This window comes from Pleurodeles waltl, chromosome 11, assembly GCF_031143425.1.
Source record: "Pleurodeles waltl isolate 20211129_DDA chromosome 11, aPleWal1.hap1.20221129, whole genome shotgun sequence".
NCBI classification, from domain to species: domain Eukaryota; kingdom Metazoa; phylum Chordata; class Amphibia; order Caudata; family Salamandridae; genus Pleurodeles; species Pleurodeles waltl.
This window is the reverse complement of record NC_090450.1, coordinates 898589940-898611372: the sequence shown is the minus strand read 5'-3', so window position 1 is coordinate 898611372 and position 21433 is coordinate 898589940. Positions and strand designations below refer to the sequence as shown.

The window sequence follows — 21433 nt, the reverse complement described above, 5'->3', positions numbered from 1 at the left end:
GCGAATGCCTTTGAAGCTCTGGCACCTCTTGTGGAATGTGCCACAAACACTTTTGTGTCAATACCAGCTTTCTGCATGGCCCGTCTCACCCACCTTGGAATCGTAGGAGACGATATCACCTTGTGTGTGTGTTAATGGAAATAAGAAGCTATTGTTCTCCAGACAGACGGACATCCTCTGTAATGGCTATGTGTGATTTAATACAGTGAACTACACATAACTTGGGGATTCTGTAAATGTGGGGGTCTGAAACTTTGCAGGACTTACACTTGGTTCGTCTGGATATGTGGAAGTTAACCCCATCCACAGTAAAGGCTTTGGCCGTTGTCTAGAGCTCTGACATCGGAAACTCACCTGCAAGATACCAGACATAACAAAGTAGCAAGTTTCTTTTCTAGAGAGATATCTATTACTGAACTAACATAAAAACAAGTTCAGCACTTTACTGACATCGTAGAGGAATGAGTACCTCGGTCCCAGAGGCAAAGACAATCTAATGCCTCTATCCAATTTGCAGACCAGGGAATGCTTTCCCACCAGATGGTCATCAGTGTGGGAATGCCCAGCCAATATTGCCAAATGGAAGGTATTGACTGATCTGTAAGCCATGCCCATCGAGACAAGGGAAGTCAGGAAATTCAGGATATGGACAACTGTCCTCACAAGATTGAGGCGTCTCTGCTGACAGCAACCATCCAATGAAACCAAGCCGACCAACATCTTTTGATTGTGCTATCGGCCCAAGCTCTGAAGAGGAGGTTGACAGCATTTCGAGAAATGCCTGGGACCCTCCATCGTTCCGTGTAATCCTCCATGCCATACGTTGTAGAGTGCCTTCCAGAACCAGATGGTTAGGGTTCCTGGAGGGATCCTTGAGGAGACCCAGAAATGGGGGTAGACAGATTTGGAAAATCCCAAGAAAGTTCTGTCAGAACCGGAAAACAAACTTAAAAAAAATATATGTTTATTAAGATTTTGTTCATAAACAAACATCACACAGCAAAATCTGTTCTAGTGAAACATCTTGACAGTATGTTGTGCCCAGCCATTGGCTGGTGTGTGCCACTATATTAAAATACAACTGCAAAAACAAAATTCCCAACACATTCCATCCCCAACCGGAATCCAATCTTGAGATCTCCAGATTGGAGCCACCACCTCCAGCTTCGCTTGTTGCCTTTGAGTTTGGGCTGCAAGCCGCGTTATCATTGAAAAGGGGGTAAACACATATCCTATCTCCTCTGTCCACTCCTGTAGAAAAGCATTGGTTGCCACATCATTGGGGTCCAGTTTTCAGTTAAAGTACCTTGAGAGCTGGTGGTCCAAGTGAGACGCAAACTGATCCACAGTGAAGGTGTTCAAAATGGCCTGGAACACTGCTGGATCTAGTCTCCAGAGACTCTCGTCTCACAGATAGCACGACTGCCAATCCGCCATTTGTATGGTGTTGTCCTGCTACCACCTAGATGTGATTCTCAAGGCAATAGTGCCAGAAGCTTTGAGCCGGTTCCGAGAGAGGCCTAGATTTTATTCTGCCAAGATTATTGCTATACTGGACCACTGCCACATTGTACATTTTTAAAAGGACGCAGCAATGTGTATTCTCCTTGGTCCAGTAGTTTACCACGAAGGATCCGGCCATCAATTTGAGGCAGTTGACATGTAAGGTTTGTTCTAGAGAGGACTATCTGACTCCGGTTGAAAATTCCCAACATCGTGCTTCATAACCTGTGCAGCGGGCGTCTGTCTGTATCACCAAATCAGGTTGGGATCCGAAAATAGTGCACACATTTCAGGCCCATGTGGGTGAGCCACCAGCATAGCTCCCCTCTGGTGCCATCCATCAGTGGAACCCGTTGAGAGTACGTGAGGCCCTTGCAAAGATGAGAAGCATTCAGACGCTGGAGGGATCAATAGTGCCAGGGTTCCGGAAATATGGCCTCTATTGGGGAAGAAAGAAGTCCCACTATCCTTGCTATCTACCTGAGAGATGTGATTGGCTTGGCCAGGGTTCTACGAAGTTTGTGTTTGATTTTGAAGGGCTTCGTGGAGGGAAAGCTCAAAGCAGTGTTGACCAAATCCACCAATAATCCCAATAATGTAAGGGTCTGGATCAGGGTTAGGATGGATTCTGCTCTGTTGATAATGAGCCCCAGCGACTGGAGAAGGTTGGTGGTCCTCTGCAGATGTTCTGACATCATTGGGCATTGATCCATGAGGAGGATGTCACCCAGATATACAATCATGCGAATACCCTTGGCCTTGAGGTGTTTCACCACCGGTGTTGGAACCTTGTTGAAGCACCAAGGTGCAGAGGATAGACCGAAAGGGAGGGTTGTAAATTTAAAGGTCTGGAGTCTCCATTGGACCTGCAAGAACCAACGATGTGCTGGATATATCGGGATCGTAAGGTAGGCGTCCTTAAGATTCAGACAAACCAACCAGTTGTTGGATCTCAGGAGGTCACGTAGGCGGTAGATCCCCCTCCTTTTTGAAGTGATGGAAGACTAACCACTTTGTAGAACTTCCATAGGTTTATTACAGGGCATCGACCGCCATCCCGTTTCTCCACCAAGAATAGGCTGCTGAGGAAGCCCATGGGATGGACTGTAGATGGAATGAGAGTAATTCCTCTATCTTCATATCGATCAGGGCAGCCTCCACAGCTGAGAAATATAGGGGTTGCGTAGGGAGGTTTGAAAGGGAGATCCATAGAACTCTATGTAGAAACCCTGAATTGTTTGAAGGACCCACGAGTCGTAAGTCTCCACCCTCCAATTATGAACGAAGCGTGTGCTAGCCTACCCTTCCACCCTTTTGTGGGGAAAAAAGGTGAGGCGGAGATCGCCAGGTCCCCCAACTTTGGATCAATCTTTATTAGTCCTGGCCCCTTGATATACCTCCTTTTAAAAAATAATAATAATAATATTGTCCATAGATTTTCATTTTTGCTTTGTGTTTTTGTATCATTAGAGAAGTGTGGAGTCACTGATAACAGTGTTTCGCAACTTCAGTTGCATAAACTACCTGACATATGGGTCCTGGTATTTGGAAAGAGTGAAGAAGCCAGAAGTAGAAAAACCATACCTTTACAGAAAATTAATCCAAAGACATTTTGTGGTGAAAGACTGAAAGGGAAGGTTCAATGCTGTTGCTCCCATGTATGAAACTGGAACACGCGATCCAGAGATCACAGAAAAGCTCCAAGGAAATTGTTGGTTAGACATGTAAAAGTGAATATGTTGTTCAATGACAGCTGGATTACTATGGAGTCCTTTCTATCTGCAGTGTTTTCAGAGAGATGACAAATTCAAAATTAATGGACCATTGCGAAAGTGTTGCTCACCATGAACTTGTGGAAAAAGAGAAGGGAACGTTTTAATAAATATGTTGACAGCCTTCTACATTTCATGCAGCAGCAAGGAACCCACCTTTGAAATGACTGAGCCTGTGCAACTATACAACTTGGTGACCAAACAATATGTGGGTAACGATATAAAGACAGGTCAGCTGGATGTCCTGCAACATGGCTCAAAACTATACGTGGAACTGAAAACAGGAGAGATTTTTATTGAAAGAGGCAAAGCTGTTTGACATAATCACTAAAGCTAAACGTTCACGCTTTAATTGCTAGAGTAAGAGTTTAGTACAACCGGCCACTACAAAACAGGTTACAAAAAATAATTTTCTCAAGCTTATAGACACATGGATGTAGCAGAAGAAAGGGGTGAATTTATCATGGACATTGTTGCATGATCTTCTTTCAACAAACACATTATTTGATGGAAATGCAACCAAACCAATGAAGCACAAACTCATGAAAGAGCTCAGAAAAAAACCTTTCACCTGAAGACCTACAGTGTCCTCATTGAAAACTGTTTTTGTTGTGGACTGTGTGTCACATTTGCCAGTAGTTAAGATTTCATCCAGATATCAAAGTCAGTGTGCACCTTTCAAGAACTGCTTATTGTCTTTGACAGTTATCTTGAACTATCTGTCAATGAATGTGAGAGTGATGACACTATGAGCAAAATTGGAACAAAGCTTGAGGCTTTAACTGCTGAACTGTGAAATTTTGCGATTTGCTGAGATGAAGAATGTGACTTTAAAGACGTAGAAAATACATTGTGCACGTGTGGAAAACGAGTTCTGACTGTCACATATTTGATGATCTTCAGTATAGTGAGTCCAAGATATCTGTCCCGCTAAGTCGTATTCTGCACGTAAACGCATTAAAAGAGCGTTCTAATTGATCAGAAGATGTGTAAATGTTCTGCATTGTGCATACGTAGAGAAAGATCCGTGTGAATTGGTTTTGGAAGATATTGATGGGTTGCTAAAACCTAGGTAATTTCTACAGCCTCTACCTACAGAACTTACACATACATGTACTTGCAAAACCTGTGCTACAAAAAGATGCCCCTGTCAATGTACCGCAAGCGATTACCGAAGCAAATAAAGTCAACTATGAAAATGTGTCTAAAACACGAGTAATAAACCTTATATTTTTCATATTCAGATTATAAATATTGTTTGGTGTATACACAAAAGGTTTAAAAACAATATTTGTTTTATTTCTATATTCCTCTTCTTCCTCTATTATAGCTGCCATTTTAGAAAATGGCGTAAAAGTTGCTCTTAGGAGTTATTTTCTGTCCGTATAAGACTACTTGAGCCGATCCCTAAAACTTATGTTTTTACACCAAAATTAAGTATAGGGTTCTCATGGCTACTGAAAAATTACATTATCACTACAACACATCCTCCATTTTTAAAAATGTTGTTCAGGAAAATTTGTCCGGCTCAGCAATGCCTACCCAAGCTAAGTTACTACTCTAATGATCCAGAAACACAAATCAAAAATGAAAATCTCTAGAAAATATATTTTTTTATGGAGGTATATATCAGGGCCAGGATTATTATCAGGAGGGACCTGCACCATTCAGTAGAGATAGCACGATTGGCTCTCCCCAGGAAAATAATGGCTTGTTGGACCCAACCTGAAAAAAAATCCAGGGGATATGAGCGAGTTAGCCACCTTGTCATCCTTGGCCATGTCAAAAATGTTAGTCCAGGGACCAGCCAAGAGTAGTCAATTCCCTTTTTTGAGGTCACTGACCTATTTGGCCAAGAAAGTAGCCCTCCTGGGATCAATTTCAGATGTTAGTGCCACTTTACCATCCAGCGACGAATGGAGACACTCTGCTTGCAGGTGGTTGTTGATTTCTTTATCCAGCAGTTTTCGCAACCTCCCTGCCACAAAGGTGGCTACCTCTTCTACTGGGTCGCATTCGGAAGAGTGAGGGTGTAAGAGATCTTCTAGGTTCAACATATCGAACTCCCTGTCACAGACCTTAGTATCATGTGGGGAATCCCTATTGGGAGTGTTTGCAGACATGCACCATGGTGTGTCAGGCTTAGCATCCACGTCGAACCCTGTTGAGGAGTCATTGCGGTCTAGAGGAACGGGTGAGGTGGGTGATCAGCCCCTTGTACAGTCAGGCCTCATCAAGGCCCCTGGCAGTTGAGGAGGGGAAGGAATATGAACCATTGCTTATAAACACCTTTTTAAACCTGGCAAAGGTATCTAAATCCATCCCATGGTCATGTGTGCGTTTGTGTCTGGTCTCAAGTGTTCACGTATCAGGCTGCCCTGGAGGTTGGGGGACCAGAGGGCCAGAAAGGTATTCCATTGAAGGGCAGGGTTTAAAGCATCTTTCTGCTATTTGTAAGGTTTCTGCTCAAAGGGTGCCACTGCGTTCGCGACTGCTCTATGGATGGAGGTATCCATTGTCTCACAAACCTCATCCGTGAACGGGAAGTAGGAGATATACTTCTCTCCTATATACGAGTCGTCAGACTCCTACATCTCTTCAAAAGGCAACTGAAAGCTGGGAGGTACCCAGGATGTATTATTGTTTTTCTGATTTTTTTGATATATTGGCCCCAAGGAAAATCTGAGTCAAAGCCCGCAACACCACACAATCGTCGGGTATTATAGGGGCTCAATGGATGTTGTCTGTTGCCTAGGTCGGTGTCCTACACACTACCAAGAGTCACAGTGCCTAAAAACCAGAAGGCCAGTACAGATCCCCAAAAAAGGGGTGTTGACTCCAGGTTGGAAGGGGCCATCACTACTTGCACTCTGCGTCTGGGTGCGTTGAACCAGGTTTAACTGAATTTTCCCGTATTGTGCTCTGGCTGTGGGAGAGAAGGAAATGTGCGCATTGAGACATGCTAAGTGGGGCATAGTCACCAGCGGTAGGAAGACTGCAGTGTGCTGACCCCGATGCCTTTCCTGAGGTGAAATGCTGCGCAGTAAATAGTGCCCACGTAGGAGCATCACAGAAGTCCCACAGCTATGTTGTTTGAGGGAACTCTGCAATACAAGATGGCAAATTAGCAACAAGCATATCAAATACACAATTAGCTAAATACACCATATAGTTAAACAAAGCAGTAGACCATAGAGTCCAAGACACTTAACTGTTGGCTGCTGGAGCATCGAGGAGGCAGGCGAGGCAACAGGGGAACATGAGGTGAGACCTTGATTGTTAATTGGCTGGACTGACTTTCTTTTTCCAATGGTTCATGGGAACAGTGGTTCAGTGTTGCTTAAAATGGCTGCTGTTGAAATAAAGGGCGACATGTAGGTAGCTTTTTGCACGTAGCAAACAGCTAATTTTGCTGTTTGCGACGTGCAAAAAGCACATCGCGATGCACAAACCCAGTTTTGCGATTCGGTAACCTGGTTACCAAATCGCAAAACGGGTTTGCGACTCGCAATTAGGAAGGGGTGTTCCCTTCCTAATTGCGAGTCGCAGTGCAATGTAGGATTGTTTTGTGACCACGAACGCGCTCTCAAACCAATTGCCGTTTGCACTCATTTCAAATGGATGCTAACCCTTTCACAAAAGGGAAGGAGTCCCCAAGGGGTCCGTAGGACCACTGCCTGCTCTGAAAAAATTAATCGAAAACGTTTTATTTTTTGTTTTTGTAATGCATCTTGTTTTCCTTTAAGGAAAACGGACTGCATTACAAAAAAAAAACTGCTTTATTGCAAAGCAGTCACAGAGATGGTGGTCTGCTGTCCGCAGCAGGCCACCATCCCTGTGAGGTCCGCCATTCGCAAGGGGGTTGCAAATTGCAACCCACCTCATGATTATTCATGAGGTGTGCTTTTCCGACCCCCTTGCGAATCGCAGATGGTGTCAGGGACACGATCCTACATTCGGAATTGTGACCCGCAAATTGTGAGTCGCTCTGACTCGCAATTTGCGGTTCGCAATTCTGAATTTACGTTCATGTTGCCCAAAGTGAATAAAGGAAAGCATAATCCTCGCCTCTGGTCCTGACATAGAATCGTATTTCAAGTGGCTAAGAATTAGGAGGAGGGTGATGAAACAACCTGAGAAGACGGCGAAGCAGATGCTAGGCCTCAGGCTGTGTAACTCACGATGAGGAAAAAAGAATGTTTGAAAAGATAAATGCTTTTTTAATTATTCAAGAGGCGATGGGCATGTGAAAATCTTACATTCATGGAGACAAAAATAAACAGGAATGAACAAAAAGTCGAGTGCCGGGTGGAAAGGATTCGCTACGCTTGCTCACTGTGCGCTCAGCGCTTGCAATGTTGTTTTGCTTCAGGACCACCGGAGCTTCAAATGCTGGGTTGTGACCCAGGACCTGGACATGTGACTTTCTGCACTACATGTGCCTTCTTTATTCCTGTGCAGTTTGGCGTTCTTAAAAAAAAAAAAAACTCTTGCCATTGACTATAACCACAATAGACGAGGAAGCAAATTAAGAAAACATCTCTTTTTGTGACCAAGAGCATCCACAGCAATACCCATGACGTGAAGAACTAGAGAGATGATGTAATGTTGGCTGACTCATCCCAGAGGATCCCGTTGCGAATGACGTGAAAGTGCCGTTAATTGAGACTGATGATTGCAGCAGTATAGGGGGGCAAGGAATTGCACCTTCTAGTAATTCTGAAATATTTTTAGATGGCCATATTATAATGAATGTAACTTAAAAGTCATATTGATTAATCTTTGTAGAGACACACTTGTCTTTTTCCTACACACAATACACGTGATACTAAAATGCACAAATATTTCTATCTAGACGTTACAGCAGCAAGAATGCAAACTTCTTTATAGCCGAAAGGAGGGACAACGATCTGAAAACAAAGCGAAGAATCGATACAAGAATATTTTGCCATGTAAGTATTTCGTGCTATAATATATCATCTCCCTTATTCTGACTAAACATGTTCAAGCGTGGTTTGCACTTCCCAGAGGACAAGTCTTTTTGTACTTCCGTTTCTATTAAAAAATGGAAAAATCAAGTTAATGATTAGACGTATGCTAATTAACTAATAACGATCAAGAGGGCTTGCTGCAGTGTTTAACAATGAGAACTCCAGCAGAACCAATATAATGAAACTTTTTCCCACCAAAGTGTTTCTAGTCTTGTCTTTCACATTTCATTTTACAGAATGACATCAATTTCTTTTAAGGGGGGAGAGGGTCTTCATTTACATCAGAAAAGGGCCTTTGTTAGCCTACGTTTTCTAACATTTTATTTTCTTGTTGCATGTCCAAAATTGTCTGTAGAATCTTCTTAAGTCACTTTTTAAAAAAAAAAATGTTGCTGTGATGTTTCAAGTAGAATTGTATATCGAGACCCTGATCGATTGTTTAAAACATTCATGGAGAAGGTTTAGTCATAGGAGGTGTGATGCTTTCAATTGAGGGGTATCTGTCCTTAATCCTACATGGACGATGCGCAGTTCATCCATTCTTGCATACTGATCAGGAGGAGGGTTTTACTACATTTTGTCCGTGGATTTTTGAAATACAAGGTTTAAACTATTTAGAGCATGTGTTGACAATTCCATATCATGTAGTTTTCAAACTATTTTAGGACAGCTGTAACGGCTTGAATTCCCACCTGCTCCCTCACTCCTGTGAAGGTCATACACCACATTGCTGCCTATGAAATGTTTGGGAATATTCTATTCAAATACATCCATACTCTGTAAGACCATTTATCTCTGTTGATCTCCGTGCCTCTGAAAAATTAAAATGGCCTTTGTTTTAGAACTCACGGATTCAGAATCTATACAGTATGGTTATCTAGGTGGAAAGATTTTGGCACTGCTGATAATTAGACCTGGAGATAATGGTTTTTCTCATCCTCTCGCAAGAGCAATACATTAATTCGGTCCACAGATGTAATTGTTGTAGGGCGATAAGATCAATATTATGTTCTTACCTGCTTGTGTGCCTGCTCTGCAAACCCCCTCTGCCCTAAGGACCAGCTGCTCACCCGATGCTCACTGACACAGAAGGTAGGCGGGCTATTTAACTTGCTGTATTTTAGAACCATTGTAAATGCACACAGTATTTGGTCATCTATTGCAACCTGACTAAGAAAGTATCATGTGAAAATACACAAATTATAACATTATGGACTACAGATTTAAAGACCATATGAAAGTATGTAGGTACAACAAAAACCTGTACCTATTGCTGGAATTAGCAGCTGCCCCCAAATGTTCTATGAAAGAAATTACCATAGCAATTTAAAACTGTCCAAAAGAGGTGAAAAGTGAGATTGGTTGAATTTTGAGATAATAGCAGGTTAATGTTCTTGTGGGTTTATGCTTTTATGTTGTCATTATTTTTATAATCTGTGTATTTGGATAAGTATTTGTATACTCCGTGTTTTCACATGGACACACTTGAGCTCCCGGGTGGACAAATAGATGGGTAGAACGTTTTGCAACCCTGTGATTGGGCGGCAGCTGAAAAGTGTAACTTGATGTGTATTTTTTTCTCGGAATAGTTGATCACACCAGAGTTATTCTGCATGATGGAGACCCTAACGAGGCAGTATCAGACTATATTAATGCTAACACCATTATGGTAAGCACCTTTGTTTTCATTATTATTTGTTGATTACAGTGTAGACTACAGCAAATTTAAAAATCATCTTGAAATTGAGATGTAGGCATTTTGTCAGTTGTTAGTAATGCAAAATTTGATGTTAAAAATGTTAAGTAGGGCACAGGACTGCTGTGCAATAAAGTCCAGACAAGGAAACTAACAATGTTATCATTTTAACTTTAACAATGCTAGATGTTTGAAAATATGAACAATACCACTTACATCTCATTTTTAGTGCCTGTACAGCGTTCGGACGAGAGATCATATTTTTCAGTGCACACTTATATATCTTTGTTTTAACTTTTAATAAGAATTTAAGGTGGAAGAAATAGATTGTGCCCTTCAAAATTTCTCTAGGCAAGAAACTGGGAATCCACAGCCCGGATTTGAAGTACGCAGTCGGGGTGGAGTGATGGATTTGAGGGGAAAAAAACTGCACTGCTCCTCTGGCTCCAGTACTTGCAAGCACAGGCTCCCAGCCTACCCTGTGGCCAATCCTAACTCTGCTTTCATGCTGCCAACAGCATTAGGATTGGACGGAGCGCCCTGGCTGGGTGCTCCGAGGCAGGATGGGAGCTTCTGCCTGCTCTCTCCAACCCGCCAACACAGTGCTGATTTGAAGAAAGCCCTGTACGGATGTGTGTGTGGCCAGCCCGAGATGGCCGGCCAAACATACATGCCTCCATCCCTGTCATTCTCTGTTGCCCTGCCACTTTTACAATAAAAACATAATAAACGTAGTTTATTATGGTTTTATTGCAAAAGGTTTGCAACTGCTGCTGGCATGGGGTGATTCTCCTCCGCCATAGTGGAGGAGCCGTCCCTGGAGGTATATTGTTAATACTGTAATGCTGGTTTTCCTTCAAAGCACTCAAGTGAATAAGTATTTTTTGACAAAAACATTTGTCATCTTAGCGTTGAATTTGTATGTACAATACATGTATGCGTGTGTTGTTTTTTGGTTAGAAAGCCACTACCTAATACTTTGGCCTTAAACAGAATGACCATCTACTTACTGATCATTGTTAGTCATCAATAGGTTAAAATGCTCTTTTAAGGGTGAGGTGTGGTGCAGCGCCTTTGTTCGTCTGAGTCACTGCTTCTCAACACCAGCCGACTCCCTCTACCATCAGTCGTTGATTTTAAACTTCTCATTTAAAAAAAAAAAAATGTAGTACATGGTTCCTGAGAAGAGGTGATTTGAGTATTTCAAGTGAAAGAATTTCAACTGTAGTTGGAAGTTAAAGCAAGCAGTATTTTGTTTGTGCTCTCACCGTGTTTGTGGTGTGATGGCTTCCTTCTTGCTCTATGTACACTTTCAGTACACATGTTGTGGAATCCTTATACTCAGCGACTGGAGGTGCCTATGTGAAGATGTCAGTGTGAAGCCGAACACCATCAGGCCACTTCTTCTAAGAAGATTACTACTGCATCCCTAATGTGATTATGTAGACTCTGTCATATAGAAACAACAGTCCTCCCTATAGCGTCCTATGGTATGGGTGAACCTTAATCCGCAGTGTGTATCCGGTGTAATTACAGGTCCGCAGATCCATCTTTTGCCTGCTGAAACATTGTGGAACAACTTTATTACAACTGATTTTACAGTTATCTAGCTGTGTGACATGCTTAACATTAATAATATTTATAGAAATTGTAATTGCAACAATTTTCAAATATTTTTCAATCAGTGTCGCACTTCTATTGAAGTTCAGAATTTAAGTGTCAATGAATTTCCTGTCCTTTGTTTTTTAGCCCGAAGGGGATTCTAAATGCAACAACTCCAAGCCCAGGAAGCGCTACATTGCCACACAAGGGTGTTTGCAGCACACAGTCAATGACTTCTGGAGGATGGTTTTTCAGGAAAATTCTCGAGTAATCGTCATGACCACCAAAGAAGTTGAAAGGGGAAAGGTACTAGAAATTTACATAAATGTGTAGCTTCGTAAATGTTTCTTTAATACTTAATATTTTGATATCTTTTTAAGTTGTCACACATTGCAAACTATAACAATACATGTATGGGTTGATGCATAGCTATGCATAAAGATATGCAAAAGCTAACATAATCTTTTGTTAAAGCAACCCATTGGCTTTTGGGTATCTGGTGTCATAGTTCATTACCTGATTACACTAAGAGAGTTGTTTACCTATACTAGATGGCTTTAATGTAATCCAATACTAGATGGCTCAACACACACTCTTAGTATGTGTAGATCGTTTAAAGATTAGTTACTTCAAATAGCTTTGTATCCATCGGTCCTCTCCCCATCAATGCACATAGAACATGCCTGCTGCCATATAAATGCTAATTTTATTACCCAGATGTCCAAAAATCTCTGCTTGTGATGTGTCAGTAACATTTCCATGGATTATTAAAGTATACCATGTCACATTGCCATCTGTACCTGCTAGGTGCATCCTGTTGGGAGCCTTCCTCCTCTTTTTGGTGTCCTTCCTGATAGATTTTCTTAGCCCCCAAAGATGGCAAAATCCACTGTGGAGAGAATTAAAACAGACAAGCATTCCCTACCCCTTCCTATGGACTATGCCAACAGAAGTGTGGAAGAGTTTAGAGAAGCTTGTATTCTTGCACGTTATTGAAAAAGGTACCCACCCCGTACTCCTACAATCAGTGCTAACACAAATTTTGATTGATCTTTTTAATCCCAGAGATTATCCATATTACCAAGTTGAATTAAGTTAGTATTTTATTTTATAGCTTAATTAACATTAAAGCATTATTGATCACATACACCTGTTCACCTAATCTATTAGTCTGGAACTCCCTGTCTGCCATGTGGCAATACGTTAATATGCTGTAGTGACGTAGTACCCTATCAAACCTATTGCAGAGTGAAGGGTCCTCAATTAAATGTCCATGTAGACTGCATGTCCCCGGCATCTGATTTCTCTCTCCAATTCACCCCCATTTTTACTCAGGGAGAGCTTATAAATATTTCTTTCCATAGCATTCTTCTCGGTGGAAACCAAAACCACAGCAAGGTCATTCTACATGAAATGTTTTACCTCATACCGCAACGACTGGTAATGCAGAGCAGCAAAGAAACTGAACAGATGACGAGGCCTGTTTGCTTTATGGGAATGAAACAGGAACTTACATTTCATTTTAATGCCCCATTCTGAGCCTAATGCTAAGTGAATACTCTTCAACAGACACATATATATACCATACTAACATATATTAAGGATGTTAATATATGTCCACATCAGCTTCAGAGTCTGTGAAAATGTTTTAGGGCGCCTTTTCACCCAATTGCTTGGTTTGCAAAATAATGATTAAGCTGTTATTAGAGGTTGAATTCTGAAACGGAGTTTAGGACACCTAAATATTCTGTACAGACAACATACAAGAATGTGCACTCTGCCAACCATGTATTCCAGACAGAGTACTCTATTGTTTGACCATCCAAACAGTTTTGGGCCTTTTTTATGGATAGGATACGTCTATATAAATACTGTTACCGTGCATTGCGATATTTCTGCCTGTGTGTGACCTTCCCACAGTTTACTGTTTCTCTCCCCTTACCCTACAGTGTCATAAAATGCATTATGCCCCTCTCTAAAGCTCTTTGTCCAGAACCCGGTTCAACCTTTGTATCCATTCACCAGGTATAGACCAACAACTGACTGGAAATTAGGACTTCCATCTAAGTCCCTGCGCACATTAGTTAAAAATATACTTGCAATCATCAATCCTGCTTTACCAACCCTTTCCCAGAAGCAGCCCACTGTAACAAAATCATTGGTATAGTGGAGCATAAGCAGTTTGGCCTATTCCTTATCAGAGACATGTTTTTTTTTAGTATTCCTCCATCATCTTAGCTATTATCTTCTGTTAGAGATGGGAGCTCTGGTTGGCAGAGATATGCACCCTGATTAAGTAGGGACCTCAATTCTAGTCAGGGTAAATCGGCTACACACCATAAATTAACCTGTGCTCACCGTCTGGTAGCTTGGCACAGAGTAGGCAGGCTTAACTTAGGAGGCAGTGTGTAAAGTATTGGTGCAACACTTAAATCAGCAAAACAGTGAAAACACCACACAAAAAGATACCACGCCTGGTTTGACACTTAATGAACAAAACAAGACCAAAACGACAAACATCCAATAAGTAGAAATTGAGATGTGAATTTTCAAAGAATATCTGCCAGTATAGTGCTCAGAAACATAAATCACCATCTGGGGCTTTCTGGTCGAACTTCACTGGGTCAAATCTGAAAGTTTAGGCCGACCGCAATGGTGTGTGAGTTGGATACGGGGACCAACCTTGTCCCGCTGAAAAAGAACCTTTGGATGGAGAATGCGTCGACATCCTGCTGGTTGGAGCAGAGGAGGCAATGCACCGACGTTGATCCCTTTGGATGCTGGCGATGCTTTGGTTCCGAGTCGCACAGTTGGAGATGCATCCTAGATGCACCCTTTGTGACGAAGGAGTTGGGTCAGTTTCGACTTGCGCAACAGCGACAATGCGTGGATTTTGCCAGCTGCAGCACTTTAACCCCACTTCCATAGGTCCAGGACTGGATTGGTACCACTTGGCAGTGCAATACTTGCATCAAGTAAAGTCGAGGTGCTGTAGGTGATAATGTTCCCTGAGACTTCAGAAGAACAGGAGGCAAGCCTTTGGAGTCTCTCTGGGTTCAAGTGAGATGGGTCCAGTCCTTCCTCAACAGGGCAGATGGCAGCAGAGCAGCACAGCAAAATGTCAGTTCTTCTTCCTGGCAGCGTTCTTCACAGGTCCAGAAGTGTACTGTGTTGGTAGAGTCACATGTCCAGGTCTTATACCCAGTGGTGACTTCAAAGAAGGGCTTGGAGGTGCGCAGAAGTCTTCCCTTCCTGCCCTGGCTCCAGACTCACTACACAGGGTTATCAAGTCCTTTGTGTGTGAGCAGGACACTTGCTATTGAGGTAGAAGTGTCAACTCCTCCCTCCCATCCTTCCCAGGATGACCCATCAACATGCAGATGGCTACTCAGTCACTCCTACCCTTCCTTTTTGTGAGGCTGTCTAGACGGAATGCAGGAAACCAGCTGCCACTCCAACCCAGACGGGTATAGGAGACAGGCTGCAGGTACACAGGGGTAAGAGCAGGAAAATGCCAACTTTCTAAAAGTGGCATTTTCAAAATTGTAGCAGTAAGTCCAACTTCACCAGGAAAAAGTATTTATCATTGCAATTCCATAGGTACTAAACTTGTCAGGTCTAGTCTTTTTAAATAAATTAGGAATTACAGTTTAGTAAATGTAATAGGGACTCCTCAATGTTGTTCTATGAGAGGGGTAGACCTCACAGTAGTGAGAAATGAATTTGAGAGTTTTTCACTATCAGGACATGTAAAACTTGAATGTATATGTCCTGCCTTTTAATTACATTACACCCTGCCCTTTGGGCTACCTAGGGCCTACCTGAGGGGTGACTTATGTGTAATAAAAGGGGAGTCTAAGGCTTAGGAGGGGGTTTTAAATGCCAAGTCGACATGACAGTCAAAGTGCACACACAGTCCTGAGATGTTGAAAGGGCTTCTTAAGTGGGTGGCACAATCAGTGCTGCAGGCCCACTAATACCATTTAATTTACAGGTCCTGGGTGCATATAGTGCACTTTACTAGGGATCTATAAGTAAGTAAAATATGGCAATTGTGGCCACACCAGTGTTACCAGGTTTTACAGGAGTGAGCACATGCACTAGAGCACTGGTTAGCAGTGTCAACGCGCCCAAAGTCCTAGGGCCAACAAAAACAGATGAGCAAAAGTGAGGCAAAGCAGGCAAAAGGTTTCAGAGAAGACCATCCTAAGGCTGACAGGTCTAACATCCTCCTAGACTACTATGCTGTCATCCAGTATGGTAGACAACAGTCACTACCGTATATATATTTTCTGTCTCTTTCCATGTTGAATGAAAATACTTATGAGCACAAGTACACCAGAGAGCCTCTTGGAAACCGGACTCAACTGTCACCTAAATTGCAGCAGGAGGAATTTAGAAACTTCCACTAATGCTAGAGATGCTGTTAATCTATTCCAGATCTGAGGAACAAGATCAGAGATTGCTCTCTTTCCAAGCCGGGTTCATGAAGGGCAACATTTAACATGCATAATACTCCAGAATGCTAAGGATGGATGCTACCAAAGGAGTGTATGGTGTAGGATGGGGCTACTTTGATCCTGTGCGAGTAAATGGCCAGATGAGTGAGGCATATCCTAAAATCAGTATGCTGCTTTACAGGGACCCAACTTAAGCATTGGCTGGTATTCACCAAGGCCAAATATATGTATATTAAAGAACAGTCTTACTACCAGGTTTTCAATAACCCATAGTTTTCCTAACCAGGCAGTGGTGGTAGTCTCAAGGATCATGCATTGGCATAGGATCCTGGGTCCCACCATAGAATCATGGAAATGTGTGATCTGAAAGGAAGAATTTTCATTTAATGAAATCAGGCCGAGACAACTGAGTTCACTTAGTTGTTCGGTCACAGTTGCTTGCCAGAAATATGGCCAAGCTTGTTAGTCTTGGTGACAGGGCAGGATTTAGGGCTCCATCTGTTTAGACCACATGGTGGGGGTCAACAGGTTTTCCTGACAAACTATCAAGAGGTAAGTTTTTTTGATGTTGAGCTTCAGCAGATCATTACTTATCCAGTCTTGGATCGTTAACAGGCAAGAATGCTGAAGTTTCAACGGGAATCTGTTGAAGCACAGAATCAGTTATGTATGATTTTTCATAGGAGACCGACTCAGTTACAAAAGACTTTACAATGATTATCATGGATCGCATGCAAACATTGAACAAAATGTGGCAGAGGGAAGACCCGTACAGTGCTTCACAGGGGATAGTTTTGATGTAAAGAATGAAGGGTCAGAGATTGACTTCCTTCGGGCATGGAAATGCACAACAAGATAGCACTACACCGGCAGGGTTACTGACAGTGAAATAAGATTGCATGATTCACTTCATCATAGACAGCAGAAAGATTCACTCAGGACAGGCATCATCTCCAGCTGTGTTCAAAAGCCCACTTGTGCAAAATCAAGAAGATCATATGCATCCTGATGTTTTGAGAATCAACAGTGCAGGTATTTTTCACCAATTCTAGAGATGGAAGCATGGAAATTGGTCTTCAATTGACTTCTGTGTTTCGGTCGACACTGGGATTTTTTAGGGGTGGCTTAATTACCACTTTCGGCCAACAGAAGGGGCACTGTAACCAAGTCAAATAAGGATTTAAGCACTGATGTTATGATAAGAATAGTGTTAGAAATGGGGTTCCTGGTTGAATAGGGTAGGCACCTCAGCCAGGCAGGGACCACCACTCTTGTCAGGGCGAGTAAGGTACACACCAAAGATAACTTGTGCTCACCCCCGGTAGCTTGGCACAGAGCAGTCAGGCTTACCTTCAGAGGCAAAGTGTAAAGCGTTTGTGCAACCCCCTCACACCAATGACGCAATAATTAAACCACAAGGAAAACTCCACAACAAGTTATATGAAAATATTATGTATTGTGTAATACAACATTAGACCAAAAATGACACAAACCAGTAATACTCTGCTAAACAGTTGTCAGGTCATCATCATTATGAATCTGCAAAGAAGATATCCGCATTCTTTGCATATGTCATAAAAAGAACATCACAAACAAAACATTAGTGTGCATATCTTACAGTCTTCAGGGTGGTAACTTCAAAAGAGTCCTTTCAAGTCGAGCACAACACCCTTTCAACCCAGCCCTGTCTCTAGACATCAGTAGGGGGTAATCAGTCCATTGTGAGAGGGCAAGACACAGCCTATTCACATGTAATGTGTGAATGACCCTCCCTCTCCCCAGCCCATGAAGATTATCAGTATGCAGATACTTCTGTCACACCCAGCCCCTCCTGTGTTATGGCAGTCCGGACAGTATGCACCAGGTGGAGCTGTCACTCTACCCCAGACGTGGATTGGAGTCCGGCTGCAAAATCACTAGAGTTATAAGCACGGAGAAATGCCCACTTTATAAAAGTGGCATCTCTACAATGGTTCTAAAAATCCACCTACACCAGTAAGCACTACAATTCCAAACATCCTAAACATGCCCGTGCTGTTCCTCATAGATCAGAAGATCCCACTTAGACATATGTCAGGGCATTTCCAATGCAATCCTATGAGATTAACAGTTCTCACGGTAGTGAGAAACTAAATAGGTTGTTTGTTACTAGTAGGACATGTAGTTCATAAAGACATATGCCCCACCTTTTACATACACAGCACACTTCCCATAGGGCTATACAGGGCCTACATTAGGGGTGACTTACGTGTAGCAAAAAGGGAATTTAGACCTTGGCAAATAGTTTGACTTGCCAAGTCAGGGTGGCAGAAAACTGTGCACACAGGCCCTGCTGTGGCAGACCTGAGACCGGTTTGTAAGGCTACTTCTGTGGGTGGTGCAATCTGCGCTGCAGGCCCACTAGTTGCATTTAATTTACAGGCCCTGGGTATATCTTATACCATTTTACAAGGGACTTAAAGGTCAATTATTGAGCCAAACAGGTGTAAACCAATTATCCCAAGTTGTAGAGGAGAGAGCACATGCACTTTAACACTGTTTAGCAGTGGTAAAGTGCAGAGAGTCCCAAAGCCAACAAAAAGAGGGTCAGAAAATTAGGAGGGGATAACCCTGCAGAAAAGTCAGTTTCCAACACATAGATGTAAAAACAAAAGTCTGTAGTGCTGACAAGGGGCAAATATCACCTGGAACCCGGATTTTATTGATACCAAGTGGGCCTGAAAACACAATAGATCATGCAAGAAATGCTTGAAAATAATTTAAATCGCTAGCAGTCGCTCTGGGTAGCTTTCCAACCCATATGTTTTAACCTGTTGTGCAGCTGTAGAAAGAGGCTCTCCTTATGCCAAACAATACTAAACGTACTCCTGATGCAAATAGTCTATCTCAGATTGTCAGCTGAAAGACCCACAAGAGAGTCCTCATGACTGCTATGTCAACCCAGCCACAGGGTTAACTAAGTGACTATCCAAATGATGTTCATCCTGATTTCATCACTTGCGAGAGTGTGTTCTCATAAGAGATGTTTTTCTATGAGAAGGCAAATTTTATAATGCTTTAATCCAGTTTGACAATTTGACCAAGCTTCAGCCAAGTAATTAGTATACTATTTCGATTCTGCCTGTGAAAGTGTCAGTTTTTCAGATCTCAGGGCTGAAATGTGCCAACAATTGCACATCCTTGAAGCCTGTTTACTTTCATGAACTAATCACGGAGGTCTGATGTACAAATAAAAGGTATTAGTGAAAGACCTATACTTGGGCAGGGGTGTTGCTGATCATAGTTGGTGAAACTCTCCAGTGGCCTTATATGCCTTCTTCCTGTTGTGTGGCTGGGAGTGACCTCCTTTGACATGAATGCTGAGTGGAGTTATTTTAGCTAGATGAGAGACGTTGAACTGACTTAGAGAGTGGTCAGATGAGATCATTTGAAATAATGAAATGATTGGGAGCCATACCTGCATCCTGAGTAAATCTATGGGTGGTTAGAAATTTTGAGAGGACTAGAACCTGGCTGGTAAGAGGGGTGGTGGTGTCAAACCACTGAATTAAGTCCTGGTGGAGATGATAGCCAGACTGCGAACTGGATTCATACAAATACCCAGAAAGGTGCCTAGAGAGGTGGTATGGTGGTATACTTTTCTCCAAGTGATTAATGTGTGCCACATCCGTGGTGATAACCTTGGGTTTTTGAATGCCAGTGCAACTGTGTCTTCCAGGTGCTGATTCCTGACCCATTGCAAAATATTGTAACAAGCAGGAATGGCAGAGGCAGTGTTCATCTCAAAGCTTTGAATAGCTATGTTTCAGTTATGAACACATTATCCCACTAGTACTTCTCCAAGAGCTGATATTTTATACAACTCATCCCAGTGTTTGGGATACGACCTTACACTAAGTAAGGCTGTTCTCATAAATGTATCCTGGGGATTCCCAACTATTAGGCCCTCTACATAAAGAACACTGAAGAAAGGCCCATCTCTCTGCAACCAGTGTAATCTTCCACTATTGCCACTGCCAACAACATTACTTTAGAGCATCCATCATGCACCTTGTTGTGCTCATGTGATCTATACAGGGACACCTTGAGCATAAACCTTGAGCAAGCACAACAATAACTGTGCAGGCTTTAGTTTAGAGATATGCAAACCCTTTTCTGCATTGCTTTCCCAGTAATGGTTGTCAAATGCACATATTTGCAGATACTTACAAATGCATTTACAAAGGAGGTTTTGACACGGAGAGCCGGAGTGAAAAATCAATGACCAAAGGTCTGTTTATTTTTGCTGCAGCAAAAGAGGACAAGTTTACCACTGGCATCCCAGGCCCGAAGTAAAGTGTGCTAGCATGAAGCGTTTAACAGTGATATTTATACTCATACATCAAAGGATACATAAAGTGTGTAACTAATGATATACGTCATACAGATATTTTAAGGAGTTAATCAGTTTTCCACACACCGGTTCCATTCCCAGCTTTGTCCTTGCCTCCCCTCTGCAGCTGCCTGACTCCCCACATTCTTGAGACCCTTCAAAGGATTGCGTGGTTCAAAGGTATAGATATCAGCCTTTCCCTCCCCAAAATACAACAGCCGAGGTCAGTTAGTTATTTTGAACACATAATTATAATGAGTACCGTGCCCCAGTTAGGGAAAGAAACCAGCTGCAAGCCTATGGTGTGGAACCAGGCTTATTTTACTTAAACAAATATACATAAGATAACATATGTGATAGACAGTGCGTTCAGAGACAAAAAAGCTCAAACTTACACATGTAAAAGAAACGAATCAATTCAAAATGGATTCTAACATGGTTTTAACACCAAAGACCTATTCAGCTGGAATGGCATAAAAGGCTATGTCTTTAGTGAAAGGAACGGACAATCTAGTAGGCTTATTCATATCTTAAATGATAGTTTTAGGAATGATGTTCGCCATACAAAAAGAATACATTTCCAAATAAAACTGGTAATCATTGCTAGCAAAAGGGTCATCTGACGGTTAGAAAAACTTTAGCACCATTTACCATCTACAAACTCTCTTGCTAACCTCGAACAGAGTAAACCACAAAGGCCTGATCACAGAAAGTCATCTTCAAACACATAATTCATTTATCCTTGTACCACATGAAATCTGTGCTCAGACCATCTAACATAGCTTTAAACCAAACATCAACCTTGGTAATTCCTAACATGGTTACCGTACATCTTGAAATCATCCTCTGACCTCGCCTCTCTTGCATACTTGGTTTTCATTAGGTTTACATGGGCTCTTTGCCATACCAAATTCCACCTACTCGTGTTTCTACTCAGACTTTGCCATTGCATTAATTTTCACCATGATGAAATGAAATCGACATATGAATTTTGCCAGTTTGATTACAGGAAGTGACATCAATGGAGTAAAAAAACA

At 42.2% G+C, this 21433-nt stretch overlaps 1 protein-coding gene across 1 annotated transcript in view; it reads left to right on the top strand.

Moving 5' to 3' along the window:
- Positions 1-21433, top strand: part of PTPN11 (protein tyrosine phosphatase non-receptor type 11) — a 477212-nt gene that overhangs the window by 293249 nt on the left and 162530 nt on the right. Inside the window, exons 7-9 of the mRNA XM_069214808.1 lie at positions 8131-8227; positions 9856-9935; positions 11712-11870. Of these exons, the coding sequence (XP_069070909.1) occupies positions 8131-8227; positions 9856-9935; positions 11712-11870 (336 nt within the window). The remainder of the gene's footprint in view (positions 1-8130; positions 8228-9855; positions 9936-11711; positions 11871-21433) is intronic.